The sequence below is a fragment of the Triturus cristatus genome, chromosome 12 (genome assembly GCF_964204655.1).
Source record: "Triturus cristatus chromosome 12, aTriCri1.1, whole genome shotgun sequence".
Lineage (NCBI taxonomy): Eukaryota > Metazoa > Chordata > Amphibia > Caudata > Salamandridae > Triturus > Triturus cristatus.
Window position 1 is genome coordinate 2,804,893 of NC_140595.1, and position 27,971 is coordinate 2,832,863.

A 27,971-nucleotide genomic window follows, 5' to 3' on the forward strand; every position below is an offset into this window, starting at 1 on the left:
TTGTTAGTATTATTTGTGGAACCGGGTCCAGGAACGGTCGACCTCTGGAAAGATTTGTGGTGTTCCACCACTGCAGAGAGCGATGGGTGCGACCGTCTACCAACACCAGATCTGTCAGTTGCCCCTGGGCCTGGTTCCATTGGCGCGCTAAGCACTCTTGGAGTGGACGCATCTGGAGTCTTGCGTGAGGCACTATGAAAATGCAAGAGGCCATCATCCCTATCAGTTGCATAAACACTCTTGCTGGAAGAGAGTGTTGAGGTATGAATCTGTGACGCAAAGCCTAAATGCTTGCAATCCTGGCAGGATTGGGGTAGGCTATGGCTTTTGAGGGGTCTATGGTGGCACCGAGGTATTGCTTTATGTGGGATGGTGTTAGCTGGGACTTTCGGTGGTTCACCGTGAAGCCTAGCTGGTGAAGTAGTTGGATTGTAGTGGCGGTGTGGTGTACACATTGGTTGTAGGACGTGGCTTTTATCAGCCAGTCGTCCAAATATGGGAAGACGTGAATGTGCTGTCTTCTGAGGTGTGCCGCCACTACCGCTAGGCACTTGGTGAATACCCTTGGTGCTGTTGTGACCCCGAATGGGAACACCTTGAACTGGTAGTGTTGACCGTCCACTACAAATCTGAGGTACTTTCTGTGAGCATGGTGTAACGGAATGTGAAAGTATGCGTCTTTCAAGTCCAGTATGGTGAGAAAGTCGTTCTGAGAGAGGAGCGGAAGTACCTGCTGAAGTGTTACCATGTGAAAATGGTCCGAATGTATGTATGTGTTTAGAGGCCGGAGATCTAGAATAGGGTCGTAGAGTCTCGTCTCTTTTTGGTATTAGAAAATATAGGGAGTAGACCCCTAAATTTTGCTGATTGGCGGGAACTTGTTCTATTGCCTGTTTTTGTAGGAGGGAGATTACCTCCTGTTTTAGTAATGTGGAATGTGCTTATGACATTGGGCGTTGCCTGGGTGGAATGTTTGGGGGGGTAGATGTCAATTCTAGGCAGTACCCTGAGCGAATAATTTGGGTCAACCATTTGTCTGAGGTGATGGTCTCCCAGACCTGAAGGAAATTTTGTAGCCTGCCCCCGACCGGAGTGGGATGGTCTGGAGGGAGCGGGGGGAAGTCATTGGGCAGGCGGTGTGGCAGAGCGGGCGGTATTTGTTTTGCCTCTGCCTTTATAGTTATTGCCTCTATAGCCGCCTCTTTGATAACCCCTTGTGAAGGTGGACTGAGCGGGGGATTTGTAGGAAGTGGACGAGCTATCTGAGGAGTAGCCTCTAGCCGTACCCCGAAAGGAAGAGCGGCGAAAGGAGCGCCTAGGAGGGTGTGACTGCAGGGCTCCCATAGATTTTGCCGTATCCGTGTCCTTCTTCATTTTCTCGAGGGCCTCATCTACCTTTGGGCCGAATAGGTGTTCTTGGTCAAAGGGATGATTTAAGATGGAGGCCTGTACCTCAGGTTTGAAGCCTGATACTCTCAGCCAAGCATGGCGACGGAGGAGGACGCTAGTGTTAATGGCCCTGGAGGCTGTGTCTGCTGCGTCTAAGGCACAGCGTATGGAGGTGTTAGTTATAGTCTTACCCTCCTGAATTAATTAATTAGCCCTATTTTTGTATCCTTCTGGAAGGAGGTGCATTATGGCTTCTAATTCATCATAATGCGCTCTATCGTATCTGGCCAATAGCGCTTGAGTGTTGGCGATACGCCATATATTGGCTGCCTGTGACGCAGTGCGCTTTCCTGACGCGTCCAGTAGCTTTGACTCTTTGTCAGGTGGTGGCGCTTCGCCTGACGCCTGGAAATTTGACCTCTTCCGTGCAGTGGAAACCACTAGGAAATCCAGTGGCGCTGGCCCTTTGATATAGGCAGGATCTGTGGGGGCAGCTTTGGACTTTTTCTCTATGCGTGGGTTAATGACCCTAGCCCTGACTGGGTCCTTAAAAACCTCTGGCGCATGTTTTATCACCCCTTTGAGCATAGGTAGTATGGAGGTAGACCTATGTGCGGTATCAAAGGTGTCGAGGAGGAAATCCTCCTCTACTGGGTCAGTGTGTAGCTCTACCCCGTGATAATGTGCCGCCCTCTGAAGTAGGTGGTGGAAACCTAATGAGTCTTCCGGTGGAGATGGCCTGGAAGGGTAAAGGTCATCTTGTGGGACGTCTGGAATGTCTGGATTATTGTAGTTGTCCCATGGGTCTGGGGATCCTGTAGGGGTGGGGTCTTGGGGCACATCCCCTGGATCGTAATATGGGTCCCCCTGATCATCATCGTCTGGAGACGGGGTCGGGGAGCGATGAGGTGGGGGTGGAGAAGGCGGAGGGGGCGGAGGTGGAGAGGGTGGAGGAGGTGGAGGAGGTGGGGAAGGAATTCTGAAAGGGGAGGTAGCAGAGTCCTTCCTCTTTGGAGGTGGAGGCGGAGCTGGTTTGTCCAAATGTCTCTTTTTAGAAGAGAGTGCTAAATGTCCAGTTTTTGGATCCTTGCTAAGAGTCTTTTGCAAGGGATCCGGTGGAAACAGTTCCTGTGACAATGTTTGTTCCGTCGGCGCCAAAGGTTTCGGGGCCGATGACTTTTTAGGCTTGTCTGTGCCGTGCTTAGCACTGGGCTTGGGAACCTCCGATTTCTTGGTCGGCGCCGAGGTGGGCTTCGGCGTAGAAGTGTTGGTGCCGAGGTCCTTATGGGGTTTGGTCGGTACCGAAAGGCTGGGTTTCGACACCGAGGACTTTGGTGCGGAGCTCGGTGTCGAGGTAGAGGCCGGTCTCTTTTTCGGTGCCGAAGTGGCACCGCTGGAAGGCTGGCTCGAGCCCGAGCCGCCGGAAGGCTTGTTTGGCTTCTTCACCGGGCCCGAAGGTGGGGTGTTTGAAGCAGTGTCTCTGGTCTTGCGTAGGCCCGGAGGCGAAGGCGTGACCGAAGCCTTTTTGGGTGTCGGCGCGGGTGCGGGAGGGGGTATAGTACTCACGACCCTCTGCGCCGGGGCGATGTCCTCCGCATCTGAGTCATCGGCTTCGGAAGCACTGACGAGGTCCTCTTCGGTGTGCTGCTGTCCCGGATCTTCGACATCGCCCCCGAAGATGTCGACTGGAACGGAGGTCGAGGAGTGCGCCATGTTTCGTCTGGCCCTTCGATCTCGAATAGTCTTTTTCGATCTGAAAGACTTGCAGGCCGGACAGTCTCGAGCCTTGTGTTCAGGGGAGAAGCGGAGGTTGCACACCTCATGAAGATCGGTGTGGGGGAATTTGGACCCACATCGAGGGCACTTCTTGAAAGGAGTTCTTTCAATCAGCCGGGACCGGAGCTTGGGTAGGCCCGAAGGCCGCCGTCGACGACTGGAATCGAAGATGTGTCAAAGAGAAGGTGATTGAGGAGATCTGGATCTGAACAATACCGCGATGAGCGAGGATTCCGCTTCAATCGTCGAACTGGAAATGTTCGGAACCGGAGCGCAAAGTATTACATCCGAGCCCGATGGCGGAAAAAAAACAATCTGAGGATGGAGCCGAAGCCCATGCGCAATACCATCCAAGGGAGGAGTCACCGACCTCGTGACTTCCAAACACTTTCCAAGAGGAAAAACAAACTGCAATCATCCGGGCCCAACACAAGATGGCGATCTATGCAAAAGTGTGTAATCTGCAGCTCATATGCCTCGAACATATATAACCACTTCTTACAAAGCAGACGTGCAATCACTTGTTACAACAGAGATCTACAATCACTTCTCACAAAGGCGATCTAAAATTACTTCTTACAAAGGAGAGATCTAAAATCACTTCTTACAAAGCAGAATTGCAATCACTTGTCACAATAGAGATCAACAATCGCTTCTCACAAAGGAGATCTAAAATCACTTCACACAAAGGAGATCTAAAATCACTTCTCACAAAGGAGATCTAAAATCACTTCTCACAATGGAGACCTAAAATCACTTCTCACAAATGAGACCTATAATCACTTCTCACAAAGGCGATCTAAAATCACTTCTCACAAAGGACATCCAAAATCACTTCTCACAAAGAAGATTTACAATCACTTCTCACAATGGAGATCTACAATCACTTTTTTCAAAGCAGAATTGCAATAACTTGTCACAATAGAGATCAATAATTGCTTCTCACAAAGGAGATCTAATAAAACTTACAAAGGCGATCTACTATTGTTTCTTTCAGAGGATATTTACAATCAGTTCTGCCTGGAGATGTCTACAATCACTTCTCATAAAAGATCTGCAATCCTTTCCTATGAAGATCTACAACAGCTTCTTACAAAGGAGATCTAAATGTACTTCTTGCAAAGGAGATCTGCAATAATTTCTCAAGAAGGGGACCTACAATCAGTTCTTACACAAGAGACCTACAATCACTCCTCACAAATGAGATTCACCATCACTTAAAAAGGAAATCTACAGTCACTTCTTCTCACAAAGGAAATCTAAAGTCACTTCTTACAGAGGAGATCTATAGTCGCTTCTCACAACAGCGATCTACAGTCACTTCTTACAGAGGAGATCTATAGTTCCTTCTCACAACAGCGATCTACAGTCACTTCTTACAGAGGAGATCTATAGTCGCTTCTCACAACAGCGATCTACAGTCACTTCTTATAGAGGAGATCTATAGTCGCTTCTCACAACAGCGATCTACAGTCACTTCTTACAGAGCAGATCTATAGTCGCTTCTCACAACAGCGATCTACAGTCACTTCTTACAGAGGAGATCTATAGTCGCTTCTCACAACAGCGATCTACAGTCACTTCTTACAGAGGAGATCTATAGTCGCTTCTCACAAATGAGATCTACAATCACTTCTACTCACAAAACAATCTTCAATCAGTTCTTCTCACAATCATTTCCCCAGTTTGCTCTTTCTATTGATTTCAGAAACTTTAGTCAAACAATAAATGTATGCCTTTTCAGAAAGTGGAGGGCGACTGGCGGAAATGTAGTAAAGAGAATTCAAATAAGGCAATGGAGAGAACTGCTGACCCCGCAAAGGTCATGCTACCCCATGAAGAAAAGACTGTTGCCTGCAGCAGGGCCATTCAGGGGTGACGTTTGTACTCAGTAAGATAGTGGAGGAGATGGATTCTTCATCCACAAGGATATTGAAGGGAAGGACTGCTCTACCACGGCAGCAGAGAAAAGGACTGTGGTCCCCACCAGGGCAGTAGAGGAGAGAACTGAAGTCCCCAACAGGGCAATGGGGAGAGGACTTGTATCCAACGCAAGGAATGGATGGAATGACTGCTGAGCTATTGAAACTTTACCTGTTCTCATCGCTCGGGTCGTAGCGAGGTTGTGGGTCGGGGTCATTGCCATTAAAGTCATAACTTGCCAGTGGATCCTAAAAGAACCAAAAAAACACTGCTGTCAGTAGTGCTTAAACGTTTTAGATTTAATTATTTTTATTGACATTTTTAAATGGATAGCACGACACTTAAGGTGGACATACCCACAGTATCAAAACTCTTACCTCTAAAGAAAGAACTCAATTACCCAGCCCCTTTTTCCTACGTACCCATCTGGGTGACAGATTCTTGACCACTCATCCCTGTCAAATATTCTGCTGTACTAGCACGTTTTGTACCTGGTCTTGAGTTTCAAGTCTGATTTTCAGCCCAGCGTTCGAAGTACAGCTACTCAACCACTTGAGTCTTCTGAAGTTACCCCCCTCGCCCAATTGCCTTCCCCTTAGCCTGATACAATTCGACTGGGGCCTGGTTTGGTTGTGGCACCTCTCTCATTGTCAGTCTCTAGTGCACTACTTTTCTGCAGATTGCCTTTTACACTTGAATAATTTTTTTTGTTCTCCTCCTTCCCTTCTCCCACTCCAGGACCAGGGGTGCCTATCTGATCAATGGCACCGCCTCTTGAGGGTCGACCCAGAGCCAGGATAATCTTCAGGGGTGTCTCCATTCCCATTAGTTTGGAAGGAATGATGCCCATGCATCTATTTGCGGGGAAGATGTTAGACAATTTCCTGGAGGCAAAGCAGAGACTCGGATTTAAGCAGCCACCATATTTGCCAGTTCGCTCCCCAAACCTCCTTGACCCCCCACCCTTTACACATTTTAAAGACATTTGTTAAAATAGAAAATAAAATGAAGTGGAGAGACAAATACTGTGGCTTCACTGAGAGCCAAAACAGTGAGGGTCCTTTAAACCCCTCAGGTAATCCTACTATTATAGAGGGCACCGCTAACACATCGACACCCGACCCCCAACAAGCCTCACATGATCCAGGATGGGGGATCTAGGGCTGCTTTCCTGTAGCCTCATTGGGAGCAGAGGAGGCTGAGGAGGAGGAGGGATTGCGGCCAGAACCACGCCGACCCCTTTGTCTACATCTATAGGATCAGTAGAGAGGATTTTGTTGCTGCTGCTGAGGTTGACGGAAGGAACAAAAGGATGACCTCCCAAATCCCCTATACTTCCTGAAGCCAAACCCTTTTGACAGAGTCTGCAAACCTAAAGATTTCGCAGTAGCTCTGCTATCTTTGAATCTTTGCAGGGCGGAATCCGCTTTTTCCCCAAAAAGCTTTTCTCCATCAAAAGGTAAGTCAACCAAAGTGGCCTGAACATCCGCAGAGAAACCGGAAGAGCGAAGCCAAGCCTGCCTTCTAGTGGCTATAGAAGATCCCATAATTCTGGCCACAGAATCAGCTGTATCTAGGCCCGATTGAATAACTTGCCTAGCAGCAGCTTGAGTGTCTGCAACAACCTCCATAAAAGAGCCCTTCTCCTCGTCAGGCAGTTTAGGTGCTAACTGCTTCACAGAGTCCACCAAGCATGAACTTAGGGGCCCAATAAGCAAGTGGCATTTGTTGATTTAAGTGCCATACTTCCAGAAGAGAAGATCTTCTTAGCCGACTGCTCGATCTTCTTTTAGTCCCTGTCAGCTGGAGCCTGTGGAAAAGCACCTGAAGATTGTTTTGAACAGGATGCCTGCACTACAAGACTCTCTGGAGAAGGGTGCGAGGAAAGGAAGCTCGGATCCCCCGGAGCCACTCTATATCTCCTCGTCACAGTTCTGGAAACCGCAGCTGAAGAAAGTGGCTTGCGCCAGACATCCATGACAGGCTCTAAGATAGCCTCATTAAAAGGCAACAGAGGCTCGACAAAGGAAGAAGAAGAATGAAGGACTTCAGTCAAAAGGTTTGGCTTATATTCCGCAGAAGGCAACTGTAAGTCCAACAGCCCCGAAGCCTTCCTGATAACCAAATGGTAAGGAGCCAACTCTTGAGGGGAGAAGACCTGGAAAGAATGCTCCCATTCAGGAGTAGTGTCCAATCCACTTGCCTCCTGAATACCTCTTCATCAGTGGAGTCACCCACTTCACCTTCCTCCACTTCCTCTGCCCGATATTGCTCTTCCTCTATAATTCTCTGAGCCTCTCTTCGAGAGCGGATCCGAGGACACAGCGTCGTCGGCGCCGTACACGGAGTTGGCGGCACCGAACGTGGAGTCGGCGGCGCCGGAGGAGTTTGCGGCATCAGACGCGGTGCAGCTGAACTCGGCGCTGGCGTCGAGGGAGGCTCCGACGAGGGCATGCGATCCAGTCGAGGCCGGGAGGAAGGCTCTCCAGACGGCGCAGGGAACTGCCATGACGGAGCCATCCGCAAGAAGGGCATAAAAGGTGCCTGAGCGTAGTGCTGCGGCACGCCCAAACTGAACGCCATTGGACCCACGGGACCAGAATGTGCACCGGATGGGAAGGCTGCTCTCTGAAAAACACCATACACAGCATTAAGGAAATGCGTTGGATCCGCACCCGGAGTCGGGAAATGCGGGTATGGGTTCGAACCTGAATCCGGCCGAGGAGTAGCTGGAGCCGGAGCCGAAGAATCCTCTACTGGAGCCACAGGTTCACCTTCGGGCACAGGCGAAAGATCAACAACCTGCTCCAGCTCAGCGTCAGAAGCTGGAGAATCCACCGGCGCCGGAGACTGTGCAAGAGTTAACTTGGGCGAAGGTGACTTCTCCGGAGAAACACGAGGAGAAGGGGAAGGAGAGACAAAGTCCTTACTTTGAGGCGATGGCGACCTCGAAGCCTTACTCTTCGACGATCGGCGCCAAGAGCTATGTTTCCTCTTCTTCTTGTGTCTTCTCGACTTCGCACTCGTCGAAGTCGACTTGTCTCTTTTCCGACCTCTGCCCTCCTTCTTCGCCTTAGCCATGAAAAGCTTTGCTTCCCTCTCTTTCAGTGCTTTAGGATTCATTCTCCTGCAGCAGGAACAGTCCTCCACGTCGTGGTCCGACAAAAGACACCCTAAGCAGTCTTCATGAGGGTCAGTGGTGGACATGTGACCCCCATATTCCCTACACGGCTTGAATCCTGACTTCCTCGACGAAGAGATGAGTATTCCAGAAACAATAACTCACAAGGAGACTACAAAGTAACAGGAGAGTGCTGGAAAACCGTTACGCGTCAACGGCGCGGAAAAAAGGGAACTGACGTCATCACGCCGACGTGGCTCTCTTATGGCTCCGGTGACGTCATACGGAGTCGCGAGCGGAGCTGTGATGTTATGACGTCCACGTCGGCGTGAAGAGCTGGGAAAAAATTCCGTGGAACGCTGGCGCAGGGGATATTCACAAGGTGAGGAATCCACTGGCAGATGTATCCATCAGAAAAAGGCTGTTTATCTTGCACAACACCTGTCACAGTCGAAGAAAGAAAAGAAGAGTGGCAAAAGGGCCACAAACCTCAAACTCCCATTAGACCCAATAAAACTAAATGAGGGAAGCTTCCATGGAGGAAGGTTGCTTGAGGGAATTTGCACATGCCTCAAGAGCAAATTTAGTCAGAGAGGTAGATTATTGTACCTGGTACTGGTGGTCTGCAAAGGCCTTAGATCAGTCTTGATTTCTACACACATTGGATGATGATCTGCTATGGTGTGACAGTAAGCCCTCTCCAATCTCCTCTGGAATACTACATCTGTCTTTGTAGCCTGAGAACCAATGTCGGTGCGATGGTCGATGTGATTCTCAGAGTCTTCAATTACTGCTGAATTTCAGTCTATTTTAAGAGAAAGTTTAAGTCTGTTTATTTTGTGCGAGTCTCTGGAAGCCTCAAGGCCAAGACAGAGGTAAACCCTTGAAGGAGATGTGGTCCTAGAACCTTAGAATGGGTAAACCACAAGCAAGGGATCTGCTGCCACCTGGGACCGATGTCAGGCCTTGCACACACTTGCTAAATTCTGGGTTGACCAAACCACGCAGGGTACACCCTTGACCCTGTCTCCAGGCAGGTCGCTCCCCACGCCGCGCAGCTCCACCTGACTATGCCTGTGTCCCTGCCCAGCAGCCGCTGCGGGAGTTCGAGGCCCGCCTCTGTTGTATTTGGTATTGGTATTGTGCTCAACTTTTGCTCTGTGACCGTTAATTGTATTTTGTATTGTATCTTATCTGCTTCTGTGACCGTTGTGTTTTATTGTATCTTGCCTTTCTGTTCTGGCAGTTCTGTTACCCACTGCCCCTTGCCCTCTCCCCCCTTCGCCGTCCCTTCCTCCCGCTTTCCCACTGCTGCGTCCCCTGCGGCCCCGCCCCCCCGCTCGCCCATTAGTCGTTCTCCACCTCCAAGCTGCTCCTCCCTCCCACCTCCACTTCTTACAGCGGCCGCTGCGCGGCAGTGAGAGCGACCCTTGACCCTGTCTCCAGGCAGGTCGCTCCCCACGCAGCGCAGCTCCACCTGACTGCGCCCGTGTCCCTGCCCAGCAGCCGCTGCCGCTGAGGGAGTTCGAGGCCCACCTCTGTGGTATTTGGTATTGGTATTGTGCTCTACTTTTGCTCTGTGACCGTTTATTGTATTTTGTATTGTATTTTATCTGCTTCTGTGACCGTTGTGTTTTATTGTATCTTGCTTTTCTGTTCTGGCGGTTCTGTTACCCACTGCCCCTTGCCTTCTCCCCCCTTCGCCGTCCCTTCCGCCCGCTTTCCCGCCGCTGCGTCCCCGCCCCCCCACTCGCCCATTCGTCGTTCTTCCCCTCCCAGCTGCTCCTCCCTCCCACCTCCCTGCTGGCACGCCGAAGGTGTGCCTAAGGGAAGCCTGTCTGCGCCCGTCCGCACCTGGACCACGCCCAGCGGCAGAACCCCTGTTCCCCGCGAAGGCCACAACGCCCGACTCCGCTACGATGTCAGCACCCTCCACACACTCAACTCCGGACGAGAAGAACAAGTTACTTACCTTCGGTAACGCTTTTTCTGGTGGATACAGTATCTGCCTGTGGATCCCTCACCTTGTGAATATCCCCTGCGCCAGCAACGTTTGGAAACTTTTGTAGCAGTCCACGCCGATGGGGTCGAAGACGACGTCACAGAGACGGCTCCGCTCGCGACTCCGCTGACGTCACCGGCTCCATAAGAAGACCTCGTCGGCGTGATGACGTCAGTTCCGCCCTTTTTTCCGTACCTTAGAGGCACACGGACGGACTGACAGCAATATATACACAGTATACACAGTACATGATATGCAAAGCAACACACACAGTGTGGAGAATAAGTAGAAAGGCAAAAGAAATAACACAATGCCTTTGACAGAAACAAATACCTTTTGAAACATCATTAAGAGAATCGTAGGTATAGAAGAATGGACAACGGGGAGGCGGGTGGGTCAGTGAGGAATCCACAGGCAGATACTATATCCACCAGAAAAAGCGTTACTGAAGGTAAGTAACTTGTTCTTCTGATGGATACATCTGCCAGTGGATTCCTCACCTTGTGAAAAGATTCCCACAGCAGTCCCCACTCCCGGAGAAGGGTGTCCACCCTTCTATACCAGAAAGTCCTGAAGGACGGATCGAGCAAAGTGTCCGTCCCTCCTCACCTCGGTGTCCAAGCAATAATGTTTTGCGAAGGTGTGGAGGGAGGCCCAAGTTGCCGCCCTACAAATGTCCTCCACAGGAACGCCCCTAGACAAAGCAGAAGAGGAAGACTTTGCTCTAGTGGAATGAGCCCTTAAACCCTCTGGAGGTTCCTTACCAGCCAGGGAGTAGCATATCTTGATGCACAAGACAATCCATCTGGAAAGGGTGCGCTTGTGCTTTCCTGCAGCCAACAAAGCCCACGAAGAGCTGGTCATCAACTCTGAAGTCTTTAGTCCTGTCCAGATCGAAGCTTACCGCCCTCTTAGGGTCCAAGCGGTGAAGTCTCTCCTCCTCCTTGGAAGGGTGAGGGGGAGGATAGAAGGTAGGGAGGGTAATGGACTGCCCCAGATGGAAGGGAGTTACCACCTTAGGCAGAAATGCAGCCCTGGTCCTGAGTACCATTCTTTCAGCATGAATGGTCAAGATTGGAGGTTTTGAACTTAGAGCTTGAAGCTCACTTACCCTCCTTGCCGAGGTGATTGCAATAAGAAAAACAGTCTTAAAGGACAGCAATCTCAATGGACACTTGTGTAAGGGCTCGAAGGGAGAACCCATAAGATAAGTTAATACAAGGTTTAAGTCCCATTGAGGCACAATAAAGGGAGTAGGAGCAAACCTGTTTATGAGACCCTTGAAAAAACGAAGAACAATAGGTGATTTGAATAAAGACGGCTGATCCGGCAAGCAAAGGAAAGCCGACAAAGCCGATAAGTATCCCTTTACAGTGGCCACAGCAAAGCCTTGCTGGGCAAGCGAAAGGGCAAACTGTAGAATGTCAGAAAGACGAGCCTTCAAAGGGTCAATTGACTTCTCCCCACACCACAGTACAAATTTAGACCACCTATAGGAATATATGGATCTGGTGGAATGACGTCTGGCAGACAAAATTACATCTACCACATCAGGCGGGAGAGAAAAAGAATTCAGGTTGCCCCGTTCAATCTCCAGGCATGAAGGTGTAAGCTCTGGAGGTGGGGGTGTAGAACCTGCCCCTCCGACTGCGAGAGGAGGTCTGCCCTGAGAGGGAGACGGAGCGGAGGGCACGAGGAGAGGTGGAGAAGATCTGTGTACCACACCCTTCTTGGCCAATCCGGGGCGATCAATATGACTTGGGCCCGGTCTTGGAGAATCTTCCTCAGAACCCGAGGAATCAAGGGTATGGGAGGAAACGCGTAAAGGAGTCGAGAGCTCCAACTCAATTGAAACGCGTCCCCCAACGCTCCCTGCATCGGATACTGGAGACTACAGAATGACGGGCAGTGAGCGTTCTCGTGAGTGGCAAACAGGTCCACCCGAGGAGTTCCCCACGTCCGAAAGACGTGACCAACCACCTCTGGATGTAACCTCCACTCGTGGTCGGCGGAGAACTGCCGACTGAGACTGTCTGCACGTACGTTCAGAACTCCGGCCAGATGATTTGCCATCAGACAAATCCGATGGTCCTGAGCCCAGGACCATAGACGCAGGGCCTCTCTGCAGAGACAAAGAGACCCCACTCCTCCCTGTTTGTTGACATACCACATCGCGGTAGTGTTGTCCGTTAGGACTTGAACCGACTGACCGCAAAGGGAAGGAAGGAAGGCCTTGAGTGCCAAACGAATCGCCCGTAACTCCAGAAGGTTGATGTGAAGCAACCTTTCCTCTGGAGACCAAAGACCCTTGATCTCCAGATCCCCCAGATGCGCACCCCACCCTAAGGTGGATGCATCCGTTATCACTGTGGCCACTGATGGAGGCAGATGAAAGGGCTTTCCTTGAGACAGATTGCCCTCCACGCTCCACCAAGACAGATCCGCTACAGCTTCTCTGGAGATCCTCACAGACTCCCTGAGATCATCTTTGTGCTGAGACCACTGCCTGCGGAGGCACCACTGGAGCGCCCTCATGTGCCAGCGTGCATGGTTGACCAACAGAATGCAAGAGTCAAACAGACCGAGCAGGCGAAGGACCTTCAGAACTGAAACGACCGCTCCATTGTAAAACAAAGGAATCATTTCCTGTATGTCGAGAATCCTTTGAGGAGGAGGGAATGTTCGACACACAGTAGTGTCCAGTACCGCACCAATGAACAGGTTGCGCTGAGAGGGCACCAGGTGAGATTTGGGCACGTTTATCGAGAAACCCAATTTGAACAACAGCTTAGTTGTATCCTACAGATGATGCAGCACCTTCTCTGGCGACTCCGCTTTGATCAGCCAGTCGTCCAGATAGGGGAAAACTGAGATCCCCGACCTCCTGAGATGGGCTGCCACCACTGCCATCACCTTGGTGAAGACTCTGGGTGCAGTAGTAAGACCAAACGGAAGGACCGCAAACTGATAATGTTGCGACCCTACCGTAAACCGGAGATACTTCCTGTGCGACTTCAGGATGGGAATGTGGAAATACGCATCCTGCAAGTCGATCGACACCATCCAGTCCTCCTGATTCAGCGCTTGAAGAACCTGAGCAAGGGTGAGCATCTTGAACTTCTCTTGCTTTAGAAAAAGATTCAAGATTCTGAGGTCCAATATCGGACGCAATCTGCCCTCCTTTTTCGGAATCAGGAAATACCGGGAGTAGCATCCCTGACCCCTCTCCTGCTCTGGAACCACCTCTATCGCACCCTTTTGAAACAACTTCAGGACTTCCTCCTGCAGGAGAAGACGGTGGTCCTCCGAACAAGCCCCTTGACAAGGAGGGTAATTTGGAGGGAATTCCCGAAAGGGAAGGGCGTACCCATTTTCTACAAGATCCAGAATCCAGAGATCTGTAGTTACAGATTCCCAATCTTGTAGAAAATGGGTAAGCCGGCCCCCCACAGGACCAGCATGATCCAGAATAGCGGATCTAGGGCTGCTTTGCGGTGGGAGGGGCTGAGGAGGAGGAAGAGGAGGAGGAGAGTTGACGGCCACGTGAGCGACCCCTGATTCTGCCTCTGTATCCTTTGGACAAAGAGCTTTGCTGCTGTTGCTGCTGGGTCTGCCTGAAGGAACGAAAGGTTGCCCTTCCGAAGCCTCTGTATCTTTTAAAAGACCCCCTCGACTGGGATTGAAGGCCCAAAGACCTAGCTGTAGCCTTACTCTCCTTAAAGCGTTCAAGAGCAGCATCAGCCTTCTTACCAAACAAACCAGACCCATCAAATGGCAGGTCCAACAAAGCCTACTGGACATCGGGGAGAACTCAGAAGACTTCAGCCACGCACCTCTCCTGGTGGCAACAGAAGACCCCATGACTCTCGCCACTGAATCTGCCGTGTCCAGCCCACTTTGAATCACTTGGCGTGCTGCCGCCTAGGCATCAGTCAAAACTTCATTAAAGCCGAGTCTATCTTCCTCAGAAAGCTTTGGTGCCATTTTCATCGCTGAGTCCATGAGCGCATGGATATCGCGTCCCAATAGGCAAGTCGCATTCGTCGACTTAAGGGCCATGCTGGCTGATGAAAAGACCTTTTTGGCCGACTGGTCTATCTTTTTAGCTTCTCTGTCCCCTGGAACCTGAGGGAAAGCACCCTTGGATTTACCCGAGCAAGCCGCCTGAACCACCAGGCTCTCAGGCGGTGGGTGTGACGTTAAAAACTCAGGGTCCCCTGGAGCTGCCCTATACCTTCTTGCGACCGTCTTAGAGACTGCAGGAGCAGAAAAAGGCTTACACCACACCTCCAATACAGGGTCAATAATGGCCTCATTAAAGGGCAACAAAGGCTACGAAACTGTAGTGGGCGAATGCAGCACCTCAGTCAGAATATTTGATCTGAACTCCGTAGTTGGCAACTGGAGATCTAGCAACTCTGCAGCCTTCCTAATGACCGCATGATACGGAGCCACATCTTTCGAGGGTTCATCTGAAGGTGGAGTGATTTCCCACTCAGGAGACAAATCCAGTCCACTAGCCTCCTTAAGCTCCTCGAACACCTCATCAGACTTAACCAGCTCTCCCTCTTCAGCTTCCTCCAAAAGGTACCTCCTTTCATCCACCACTCTCTGTGCTTCTCTTCTGGATCGAATCCGCACAAGAGGCGTTGGTGGCGCCGTGTTCGAATCCGACGGTGCCGGCGTCGAACGTGGATCCGCAGGATCAGCTGGCGTCGAACAAGGTCGAGCCGGCGCCGGTGAAGAAGGAAGCGGCGTCGACGTCCTCGGCGCCGGTAGATGCCAAGACGGCGTCACCGGAAAAAATGGCATGAAAGGAGCTTGCGGATAGACCTGCGGCACTCCCAGGTTAAACGCCATTGGACCCATCGGACCCGCAGGTGCACCAGTGGTATACAAAGCCTCGAAAACACCCCATACATCGCATTCAGATAATGCGTGGGGTCCTGACTGTAGGAGAGTAGGGTCTGCTTTCTATGTTCACCCCCACTTTTTGCTTTTGCTTCACTGGTTTTCGACTTAGATGTGGCTGTGGGTCTGCTAATCAGACCCACAGCCCAGCTGTTCTCTCTCTAAATTCATACTATGTACTTTAGGTACATAACCCAATTGGTAAGGATCACCTTCTAGGGCCCTGTACAGTGTACCTTAGGTACCCAGGGCATAGGTGTACCCTAGGCCTACCAGGGGCTGCAGCATGTATTATGCCATCCCTGGCTGGCCTTCCATTATTAAACAACTGGCTGATCACTCAGCTGGGGCAAGGTCGTGTAATCACCCCTTGCTTAGGTGTAGTATTCCTATACCTACCTTATATATAGACACATGGGTAACCTATCAGTCACTCCTATGGCAGGCCTTAACAATCCTGAAGGCAGAGTGCTTGGTAACATGTGAGATGGTGCTCTAGCATGAGCTGAGCCTGTCTGCAGCTTTCGGAACCATGTCCTTATAGCTGTTCTATGATATCGCCTACCATATACTCTTAAAGTGCCTTATAATCCTCGCGGTTGTGGTAACTATGGTTTGGCTTTATCAAAACCAGTCGTGTAAGGTGTCTAACACTTTGGAATACTACCCCCACACCATTGCTGGCGATGAGGATAGTATTCCTCCCTTCTAGAGGGAGAAGACATGTTGAAGACCTACTACCCGGTTAAAGTTAACCAGAGCTCCAGCATCACAAAATGGATGCTGCTGCCACAGACACAAGTCTGACCTCCTGCTGCTGGGAGTCCTTCCAGTGAGGGAGGCTTGGACAATAGGTTTCCTGCCTTGGGAGGTGCTAGCACCACCCTAGACAGGACTTAGTGTATTGGGGCAGGGAGAGATTAATGAAACGAGACACTGCCTGGGGCACACAAGGTGTCCCATGCATAGTCCGGTTCAAACCGGTGCTGAGGCACTCCAGCCCCAGTCCTGGCGCGAAACTGGACAAAGGGAAGGGGGTGTTGTGAGAAGTTGGCCTGATATATGATGTCACTAATTCTAGTGTACACCTTGTATCAGTCCAAACAACCCTTATGGTGATTGGTTGTAAAGTCAACCTTATAGACCAGCTATCCTAGTGGTAGCATGGACAAGAGCAGTCTTAGGCTAAACTCTGTATGGCATGTTAAGCCAGCTGTTATACCATATGTAATCCCTTGAATACCAAATGAAAGGACACCACAACAGATATATATAAAAATAGAATGTATTTATTCTAGTCAAACCCTCTGCACTCTTTATGAGATTCGAGGTAAGTACAACACAGTCTTATTTAAGCATACATTAAGTCACACAGGTAAGTAATACAGTTAGGCCCTAGGGGCCACGCAAACCATATACTAAGTAAGTGGTATAAGAACCACTGTCACGAACACAGGATAGGCCTAGGCCTAGGGAATCGCTGGGGCTACACTATACTACCAAAGGTTAGGAAGTGGGAGGCCCACGGGATTCAGGTGCAGAGTGGAAACACTCACGCGTAATGCGTAAAAGTCGATAGAAATAGAAGTTATTAGAATTTAACAGTTTTAGGACACTTCTGGAATAGCTAGGAAGTCGAGACTTGGAAACTAGACCCTAGGATAGTCAATACCCTTGTGAGCACCGGAGTACTCAAGTTACCTAGCCCACGGGCTGCGGGTGCATAGGTGTGAACTTGCGTCGGGTTTCGTCGTTGACTCCTATGGATGCCTGAAGGAAAGTTGCTGACAGGCAGTCAGTGAAGAGTGTCCGGTGGATCCCAAGGCTGGAATCAAGAAGGAAGGATACCTGTAAGCAGAAGGGACAGAGTCTAGGTCACCAGCCAGGAGCCGGGAAGGAACCAGGAAGGAACCAGGCGATGTCGTGAAGATGCAGGTGAAGAGGTGAAGCTTGTCGCAGCAGCCACGGGTACCAGGAGACGTCGAGGACGACCAGGACCAGGAGGCGAGCTGTCCCACGAAGGCTCTTGCTGTCGGCGGCGTCGATGTCGAGTTAGGACCCAACAAGCCTTGGCAAGCGGAACCCACGCAGAATGGAGGACTTGCTTCTGGTGCAGACCAGGAAGGTCTGGGGTGCTTCTCTTTCACAAAGGAGCGGGTGCCAGTCTGGAGGAGCCGGACCAGCAAGATGAAAACAAAGGTTCGTCGTTGCGGAGGTCACTAGCCAACGGGCCAGCAACCGGACAACACGTCGAGCAACTCAGGTGCAGAAGGGCCCCACGCAGAACACGTGAAGTGTGGGGAGCTGATCTTCTTTGTAGATGGTGCTCGGGATGGGGGCTTATAAATTCCCCAAGCACAGCCTCGAGGAAGCCTCAGAAGTCGCGCTAGTCAGTTACTAGCCACTTTTCCCAAGTAGCCGGTCCCACGTCCCTCGTCGCCTCCACGGATCTCAGCTTCGCTGCAGATGTGGATCTGGGTCAGAGGTGTCTGGAAGTCTCGGCGCTGGTCAGTCTCTGCAGTCGTCCCTCGTAGGATCAGTCGCAAAGCAAGCAGCGGTCGCTGGATGATGCCTGGTTGCCCAGGGTGGTCACTCCTTGGCCACAAGGGAGATTCTTCAGTCTTCTTCCTGAGGTCGAATGTCGAAGGTCCAGAGTTTCTGTTCAAGTTGCAAATTCAGGATAATCTAATTTAGCAGGGCGCAGCTACCTACTGATATACTGGGATAGTGGGCTGGGCTACCTGCAAGGTCCCTCCTATGGGTGGGACCAGGAAGGGAAGTGGTTACACCCCCTTTCCTTTGTCCAGTTTCGCGCCAGAGCTGGGGCTGGAGTGCCCCAGCGCCGGTTTGAACTGGACCATGCATGGGACACCTTGTGTGCCCCAGGCAGTGTCTAGTTTCTTTCATCCCTCCCTGCCCCAATACACTAAGTCCTGCCTGGGGTGGTGCTCGCACCTCCCAAGGCAGGAAACCTATTGTCCAAGCCTCCCTCACTGGAAGGACTCCCAGCAGCAGGAGGTCAGACTTGTGTCTGTGGCAGCAGCATCCATTTTGTGATGCTGGGGCTCTGGTTAACATTAACCGGGTAAGTAGGTTTCAACATGTCTTCTCCCTCTAGAAGGGAGGAATAATATCCTCATTACCAGAAATGGTATGGGGGTATTATTCCAAAGTGTTAGACACCTTACACAACATGTTTTGATAAAGCCAAACCATAGTTACCATAACCGTTTAAGATTATAAGGTACTTTAAGAGTATATGGTAGGCTATATCATAGAACAGCTATAAGGACATGGTTCCGAAAGCTGCAGACAGGCTCAGCTCATGCTAGAGCACCATCTCACATGTTACCAAGCACTCTGCCTCCAGGATTGTTAAGGCCTGCCATAGGAGTGGCTGATAGGTACACATGTGTCTATATATAAGGTAGGTATAGGAATACTACACCTAAGCAAGGAGTGATTACATGACCTTGCCCCAGCTGAGTGATCAGCCAGTTGTGTCAAAATGGAAGGCCAGGCCAAGGGTGGCACAATACATGCTGCAACCCCTGGTAGGCCTAGGGTACACCTATGCCCTGGGTCCCTAAGGTACACTATACAGGGGCCAATAAGGTGATCCTAACCAATTGGGTTAAGCACCTAAAGTACATAGTATAAATTTAGAGAGAGAACAGCTGGGCTGTGGGTCTGATTGGCAGGCCCACAGCCACATCTAAGTCGAAAACCAGTAAAGCAAAAGCAAAAAGTGGGGGTGAACATAGAAAGCAGACCCTACTCTCCTACAGGTGTAACCACCCCCCTCCCTGGTCCCACCCATAGGAGGGACCTAGCAGGTAAACCAGCCCCCCAGATTAGTATAAGAGTGGGAGCTGAGTCCCTAGGATTTTGGATTATCCTGATAACTGAAATTTGAACAGAAACTCTGGACCTTCGACATTCGACTACGGAAGAAAAATCTCCCTTGTGGCCAAGGAGTGGCCACCCTGTGCAAACAGGCACCATCAAGCGACCTGCTGTTTGCTTTGCCCGAAGGTCTACGAGGAACCGACTGCAGAGCCCGACCAGCGCCTTGACTTCCAGACTTCTCCGACCCTGATCCACATCCACAGCAAAGCTGAGATCCGTGGAGGCGACGAGAGACGTGGGACCGGCTACCTGGGAAAATTGGCGAGTAGCTTCCAGCGCAGCTTCTGAGGCATCCTCGAAGTTGTGCTCTGGGGATTGAGAAGCCCCAACCCCGAGCACCATCTGCACTGAAGATCAGCCCTCCACACTCCACGAGTTCTGCGTGGGGCCCTTCTGCATTTTCCTACTCGACGCGACTGTCCGGTTGCTTGCCCGTTGGCTAGTAACCTCTGCGGCGACGAACCCTTGACTTCCCAGGTAGCCGGTCCCACGTCTCTCGTCGCCTCCACGGATCTCAGCTTGGCTGTGGATGTGGATAAGCGTCAGAGAAGTCTGGAGGTCAAGGCGCTGGTCGGGCTCTGCAGTCGGTTCTTCGTAGAACTTTAGGCAAAGCAAACGGCAGGTCGCTTGTTGGTGCCTGTTTGCACAGGGTGGCCACTCCTTGGCCACAAGGGAGATTCTTCAGTCTTCTTGTCGTCGAAGGTCGAAGGTCCAAAGTTTCGTGTCTTGTTTCAGTTCAGGATAATCCAAAGTCCTAGGGACTCAGCTCTCACTCTTATACTAATCTGGGGGCCTGGGTTACCTGCTAGGTCCCTCCTATGGGTGGGACCAGGGAGGGGGTGGTTACACCCCCTTCCCTTTGTCCAGTTTCGCGCCAGGACTGGGGCTGGAGTGCCCCAGCACCGGTTTGAACCGGACTATGCATGGGACACCTTGTGTACCCCAGGCAGTGTCTTGTTTCTTTCATCCCTCCCTGCCCCAATACACTAAGCCCTGTCTAGGGTGGTGCTAGCACCTCCCAAGGCAGGAAACCTATTGTCCAAGCCTCCCTCGCTGGAAGGCTCCCAGCAGCAGGAGGTCAGACTTGTGTCCGTGGCAGCAGCATCCATTTTGTGATGCTGGGGCTCTGGTTAACTTTAACCTGGTAGTAGGATTTTAACATGTCTTCTCCCTCTAGAAGGGGGGAATACTATCCTCATCGCCAGAAATGATGTGGGGGTAGTATTCCAAAGTGTTAGACACCTTACACAACATGTTTTGATAAAGCCAAACCATAGTTACCATAACCGCAAGGATTATAAGGCACTTTAAGAGTATATGGTAGGCGATATCATAGAACAGCTATAAGGACATGGTTCCGAAAGCTGCAGACAGGCTCAGCCCATGCTAGAGCACCATCTCACATGTTACCAAGCACTCTGCCTTCAGGATTGTTAAGGCCTGCCATAGGAGTGGCTGAAAGGTTACCCATGAGTCTATATATAAGGTAGGTATAGGAATACTATACCTAAGCAAGGGGTGATTACACGACCTTGCCCCAGCTGAGTGATCAGCCAGTTGTGTCATGATGGGAGGCCAGCCAGGGGTGGCATAATACATGCTGCAGCCCCTGGTAGGCCTAGGGTACACCCATGCCCTGGGTACCTAAGGTACACTGTACAGGGCCCTAGAAGGTGATCCTTACCAATTGGGTTATGTACCTAAAGTACATAGTATGAATTTAGAGAGAGAACAGCTGGGCTGTGGGTCTGGTTAGGAGGCCCACAGCCACATCTAAGTCAAAAACCAGTGAAGCAAAAGCAAAAAGTGGGGGTGACCATAGGAAGCAGACCCTACTCTCCTACAAATCTCACACCAGAAAGCCCTGGAGAACAGAACAGCCAAAGCAGCCGTCTCTCCGGACCTGGCTGTCAAGACAGTAGTGTTTTTTAAACGTGTGCAGCGAGGTCCACATAGCTGCGTGACAGATGTCATTGAGAGGAGCGCCACGTCCCAGAGCAGTAGTTGCTGCCGTCACCTTGGTAGAATGAGCGCGCAGCCTCACTGGAGGCTCCTTCTTCGCCAGAGAATGGCAGGCCTTGATACACAAAACCACCCATCAGGAGATAGTTTGTTTGTGTACGGCCCGACCTTTCTTTGCACCCACGTTCCCAAAGAAGAGCTGGTCATCCACCCGGGACTGTTTGGTACGATCCAGATAAAAGGAAAGTGCACGTTTTGGGTCCAGACGGTGGAGCCTCTCTTCCTCTTTCGAAGGATGCGGACACGGAAAGAAGGTGGGCAAAGTGATGGTCTGCCCGATGTGAAAAGCAATGACAACCTTGGGCAAGAAGGACGGATGAGTCCTGAGGACCACTTTGTCCGGATGGATGAACACAAAAGGAAGCTTAGATGAAAGAGCCTGGAGCTCACTCACCCTGCTGGCAGAGGTGATGGCAACTAGGAAAACAGTCTTAAGCGTGAGAAGCCTTAAAGGACAGTTGTGAAGTGGCTCAAAGGGAGCGGACATTAAACAGATTAAAACTAGATTCAAGTCCCACTGAGGCATAACGAAAGGAATAGGAGAAAAGAGGTGAGTTATGCCTTTCAGAAACCGATTTACAACCGGTGACTTGAAAAGAGAAGGCTGATCTGGAAGCCGAAGGAAGGCAGAGATGGCCAAGAGATAGCCCTTGATAGTGCCCAGAGCAGAGCCCTCCTGGGCCAAAGAAAGGAGGAACAAGAGAACCCCAGAAAGAGGGGCAGAGATGGGATCCACAACCTTTGCGGGGCACCATGTCACAAATTTGTTCCATCAACAGGCGTATACCGTCTTAGTGGAGAGACGCCTGGCTGCCAGGATGACATCGTAGACTACGGGAGGCAGGTCAAACAACGTCAACTGCCGCTGCTTAATCTCCACACAAGGAGGTGGAAGCTGGACAGGTTCGGGTGGAGGACCGTTCCCTGCTGCTGCAACAGAAGATCCTCCCGAAGAGGCAGTCGGATCGGAGGATCGATGGCCACGTTGAGCAGCTCAGGATACCAGACTCTCCGTTCCCAATCCGGACTCACAAGAATGACTTGGGCCCGGTCTTCGCCTGATCTTCTTCAGCACTCTGGGCTGAAGTGGTATAGGCGAAAAGGCGTACAACAGACCGCAACTCCACTCGCGTCAAAAAGCGACACCTAGCGAGTGCCGCCTTGGAAATTCCCACGCGCAGAATTGCTGACATTGTGCGTTCTCTTCGGTGTCAAATAGATCTAACCAAGGCTCTCCCCACTGATGAAAGAGACCTTGCACCACCTCCGAGTGAAGACGTCATTAGTGATCCATCATGCACCTGCGTCTGAGTTCGTCTGCCCCGGCATTCAGGGAACCTGCCAGGTGTTGAACCACCAGGGATATGCCCTGATGTTTTAGCTTTTCCAGAGGCGGAGAGCCTCCTAACAAAGGGTCCACGACCCCACCTGCCCCGTTTGTTGCAGTACCACATGGCGGGGGTGTTGTCCGTGAATACCTGCACTACTCTTCCCCGACAGAGGGAAGGAATGCCTTCAGTGCAAGACAAATCACCCGGAGCTCCAGAAGGTTGATGTGAAGCCCAGACTCCGCCAGAGACTAGAGGCCTCTGATCTCCACCTCCCCATGTGGCCGCCCCATCCCAGAAGAGATCCGTCCGTCAACACTATGTGCTCTGGTTGGGGAAGGGAGACGGATCTGCCGTTGACCCAATCTTTGTTCGTGAGCCACCACTGCAGTTGTCGTGCAGTGCCCTCAGAGATCTGGAGGCAATCCCACAGATTCCCCTGATGCTGCGCCCATTGGAACTTAAGGTCCCAATGCAGCGCCCGCATATGCCACCTAGCCTGATCGACCAGCAGGATGCAGGAGGCCATGTGGCCCAGCAGCCTCAGGGTCATCCTGACGGAAACCCGGGATAGAGGCTGAAAGATCAGAATCATAGCCCGAATATCCCGCACTCGCTGTTCGGGGGGGGGGGGTGTAGACCCGAAACAGCGTTGTGTCCAGAACCGCTCTGATAAAGAGGAGCTTCTGAGAGGGGATCAGGTGTGACTTTAGCACATTGATGGCGAACCCCAGCGAGGTCGGCCGTAGTCTGGAGGTGGGAGACGACAGTCTGGGGCAAGTCTGCCTTCAACAGCCAGTCGTCAAGATAGGGGAAGACTAGAACCCCTGATCTGTGCAGATGAGCTGAGATCACCGCCATCACTTTCGTGAACACCCGAGGGGCGCTGGTAAGGCCAAAGAGGAGCACGGTAAACTGAAAGTGCTTGAGACCTACCGTGAACCGCAGGTAACAGCGGCAGGACGGGAATGTGAAAATAAGGGTCCTGCAAGGTCAACGCTACCAGCCAGTCTCCAGGGTCGAGGGGAGACAAGGCCTGAGCGAGCGTCAATATCTTGAATCGTTCTGGAGAAAGCGATTGACGTTCCTGAGATCCAAGATAGGACGCAGGCTCTTGTCCTTCTTGGGCACCAGAAACTAGTAGGAGCAACAACCACGACCTACTTCTGGGACAGGAACGCGCTCAATGGCTCCCTTGGACAGGAGAGCCGTAACGTCCTGTTGGAGAAGGCCCAGGTGATCCTCCGACACATACAGTGGTCCTGGGGTGGCATGGCTGGAGGGGTAGCCCCGAAGGGGAGGGAGTAGCCCCTTCGGACTATCTGCAAAACCCACCTGTCCGACGTGATGGTGAGGCAGTGGGGGAAGTGATGGCGAATCCTTCCGCCCACTGGCATTTAATGGGCCTGAAAAGTTGCACCAGGGAGGCTTAGAGGCTGCTGCAGAGGGGTGGTTGGTGGACTGGCCTGCCCGCTGGCCCGCTTCCCACGTCCCCGTCCATGCGAATATTGGGGAACTTGCGTCGGCCTGTGGCTCTGGGCGGAACGTGGTGTGCCACCCCTTCCGTAGCCACGAAAGGGGCGAAAAGCAGACTGCGCAGGGCAGGTGGAGAGGCCAAAGGACTTGGCCATATCCCGCAAGTCCTTGAAACACTCTAGAGAGTTGTCCGCTTTGTCGCCAAAAAGGCGACGGCCATCAAAGGGCATGTCCATGAGAGTATTCTGGACATCCCCAGAAAAGCCAGTCGATCTCATCCAGGCGTAGCATCGAAGGGCTACCGACGTGGAAATTGTCCTGCCTAGAGAGTCGGCGGTATCTAGCCCACAACGGATGGTAAATTTCGCCGCATCCCTCCTGGCGGCAATAGCCTGGGAGAGCACTGTCCGGGCCTCCTCCGGACTCTGAGGCAGCACCTGCGCAACCGTGTCCCACACAGAGTGGGAATAACGGTCCAATAGACATGCTGTGTTTACCGACCACAGACCCAAGTTGGCAGAAGAGAAAATTGTCTTCCCAAGATGATCCAGCTTCTTGGATTCACTCCCCGGTGGAACGGTAGGGAATGCACTATTGGAGGTAGCGGCTTGGACCACCAACCTCTCAGAGGTGGGGGGTTGGGAGAGGAAAGTGGGGTCGCCCGGAGCCGGGCGGTGGCGTCGGGCAATCATCCTATCCACGGGAGCCCCCGTGTTGGGCCTGGACCTGGTGCCCAAAAGGACATCGGTGAGGGCTTCATTAAACTGCAGCAGGGGCTCCAAAGAGCTTGCTTGCGGTTGAGCACCTCCATCAGGAGGTTAGTCCTGACCGCCACTGTAGGGAGCTCGAGGTTGAGAGCCTCGGCCGCCCTACACAACACCACTGCGTATGACGCTCCCTCCTCCGTAGGCACGGTAGGAGGAGACAACATGCCACGGTCAGGGGAGGTGTCCAGAGCACTGGCATCCCCTAGTTCCTCTCTCCAGTCCTGTTCACTGTCCAACTGGTCAATCAGAGGGTCGCTTGACCCCTCCCAGTCCTCCTCCTCATCCTCTGGGTGCTAATCTGGACTAAAAGGGACCCCAGGAGTGAATAGGGGAACAAAAACCCCTCTTGGCGCCGGGTCCACATCAGGATGGAGGCTGGGGTTGACGCCGGCGTCGAATGCGTTAGCGGTACCAGAGGAAGTGGCGCCGGTGGAGGTGTAATAAGGTCAACCGGCGCCGATCCGCATCCACACCTGGATCCAAGGGGGGCCTGCGGTGCCGTGGCCGAAGCCGCCGGCGAAGAAGGCCTAGGTCCCTCAACTGAGTCTGCGGGGCACGAGGGCATGCTGGCAGGTTCCGGCTGCCCAAAGATGGCATGCATCGCCTCGTAAAACTAACGAAGCTGGGCAGGAGTCACTCGGGGTCCCGGAAAGGGAGGAAAACTCGGAGTCGATTCTTAGGCTCCGCACGCGGATCGCGGGAGGGCACCGCCCGCATCCCTCGTTGCGTCAGCCGACCAACAGGGAGAAGTCGAAGAGCGACAATGCTTCTTCGACTTCTTCTTGTGCTTTGACTTACCTGACCCCGAGTGAGAAGACTTAGAAGAGTGGTGATTGATCCGCGACCGGTTCCTCGACCTCCCTTACGACAGGGACCTCGAACGGCACAGAGCCGACTGCCGGCGCTCAAGAAGCTTTCAGGACCGCTTCCGAAAAGCCTTCGGAGCCATGGACCGGCAGTTGGAGCACAACTTTGGGTTCTGGTCGCGCTCCAGGCAAAAGAGGCATACTCGGTGCAGATCTATAACCGGCATCAGTCGAGAACAGGATCCACAAGCTTTGAATGCGGGGAATCCCTACGTGCACCAGGAGTAGAAGGACTCATAAAGACGTCGACAAAAGTCGCTCCAAAAGTTCAGTCAAAAAGTAACTGGAGGTAACTTTCTCTCCGGATCTGCGCTGGATGGCGCGGAAAAAGAAAGTACTGACGTCAGCGCACTAGGGCGGCGTCTAAGTAGCTATGCCGACGTCATCCTGGCGACACGCCGCGAACGTCAGACGCGGAGCCGACCGATGCCACCTTCCGACGCGCAGAGGTACTGCTGACAAATAAGCTTCCCGGAACGAGTCTGACGCCTGGGGGTAATTCTAAGGTAAGAAATCTAAAACTAACTGTTTCTTTCAGATATGCCCCTGCAATATCCTTGTTGATTCCTGGATATTGCAAGTGACCAGGGCAGTCATACTATGAACATGGGTTTGACACATGTTATTACAAGTTCCTCAGCTCCATCATGGCTTCACTCAAGTATGGGATGTTTGGTACCAAACATCTCTGCATAATAAAACCTGCACTGATTCCAGTGTAAAAATTGCACACAGAGACCCCTAAGAAGGGTACCCTGAGACATACAATTCCTCAGTGTGGTCACCGACTGGCCTAAGCCATCCTGCTACCACCAGTATTCTGACCTCATGGGGTGCATGCCTGTGCGCTCAGAAGTCAAGAATAATGACTTTCCTGGGTGGAGGTGTTCACGTCCCCCCACCCCGATCAGGAAGAGCCATCCGTGGCAGGAAGCTTCAAAGGCCTTGCCGCCTTTGTAATGTGACCCCAGCCTCTCCTGTAGGAGAGAGAAGGCCCCCTTCCTGTCCTAAACCCCTTTTTAACGGAAGGGCAGGCGGGAAAACTCAGAAAGAATAAGAGGTGTGCACCCTCTGCCAACTTCACCCCTCAGGTCTGGGGAGGCAAGGTGAAGTACACTTTTCAGGCCCCACCATCTTGAAGATGGTGGGACTTATCCAATCAGGCCTAGGTCTATGTCCCCCTCCCACATGAGGTGGGCATGATAGAGGGTGTAGACACCCCAGGTAAGTGGCCCATTGGTCATTACCTGTCCCTCCCTTGTAACGCCCCAAAATCAAGTATTTAGGTGGCATCCCCAGGCCCTGAACTTCAGTTCCTGATGACCTATGAAGCGCCAGACACTACAGAGTTGCACCAGCAGAGATGACTGCGGAGAACTACTTACTTGGCCCTAGCCCTACCGGCCTGTCTGCAGCCCTTGACGATCCTGCACCAAAAAGCAACTCGTCCTGCAGCCCAGTGACCTCCAAAGCCTTGGGAGGACTGTCTGCCTTTGACAAAGACCAAGATCTCTCAAGATAGAAACCATCTTCAACTAAAATACTCTGTGACCTGAAGAACCACAAAGCCTGCCCCCGGTTCCACCTCTGCACCTGATACCTCCGGCCTGAGTCCAAGTGGCTGACTGGTTTCAGCGAGGTTCCCCAGTGCTCCAGCGCCAGAGTCCACTGTGAGCTGACCTCTCCCAGACTCCTCGACACTGCCTGCAGCCTATGCACTGACTCTCCAACCGCGACTTGTACTGGAAAGCCGTTTCCAACGCCAAAAGGAACCCCTGCACCCGCCCGCCCTGGGCCTTGTTGAAGAAGACCAAAGGTGTTTCTACGCCCCCCCAGCATCGCAACTTACGTCTGCAGCTGTTGGTTCCCTTCAATTGGCCTGAGCCTGCAGCCTGTTTCCGATTTTGGCTGTCTCCATTGCCTTACATTAGACACATGACGTTGTGCTGGTACCCTGGCAGCGCCTGTGCCATTGGTGGTGTAGTGTTGGTGATGCTTTGGGCCCGGTCCAGTGTTTGCATCAACCCCTGGAGAATGACCCTGCCCCACAAGCCGCTGCTACTTACCTGTAAGCAGCCTCTGTCCGATGACCCAATCCCCACTGAGCTCCATTGGGCACCCGACCTCCAACTTGCACCCTGCAACCGGCCACCCGTGTTGCTGGTAGTGCACTGTTGGTGTTGAACTGAACCTTGCCCAATACTGAACTTCCGAAGACTTGAGTTGTAAGTCAAAGTTATCCCTATGTATGCTGAATGTTTTCTTTCTCCCATAGGGTAAGCGCCCATTTTTTAAACTGAAAAGTATTTCTATTGAAAAACATATTTACCTATGACGAAGTTCTGTGGTTCAGAAAAATAAATGTAAACAAGTATTATTTTTATGAATTGGTCTCAGATTTATTAATTGAGTGTCTCTGTAAAGCCCCTGGGGATCCACTGGACTCTCTGCACATTATACCTCTTTTTTGTATAGTATATG

At 51.9% G+C, this 27,971-nt stretch overlaps 1 protein-coding gene across 1 annotated transcript in view; it reads right to left on the reverse strand.

Moving 5' to 3' along the window:
* PCSK4 (proprotein convertase subtilisin/kexin type 4) overlaps window positions 1-27,971 on the reverse strand; it is a 459,936-nt gene that overhangs the window by 393,349 nt on the left and 38,616 nt on the right. Inside the window, exon 4 of the mRNA XM_085639038.1 lies at window positions 5,260-5,336. Within this exon, the coding sequence (XP_085495164.1) occupies window positions 5,260-5,336 (77 nt within the window). The remainder of the gene's footprint in view (window positions 1-5,259; window positions 5,337-27,971) is intronic.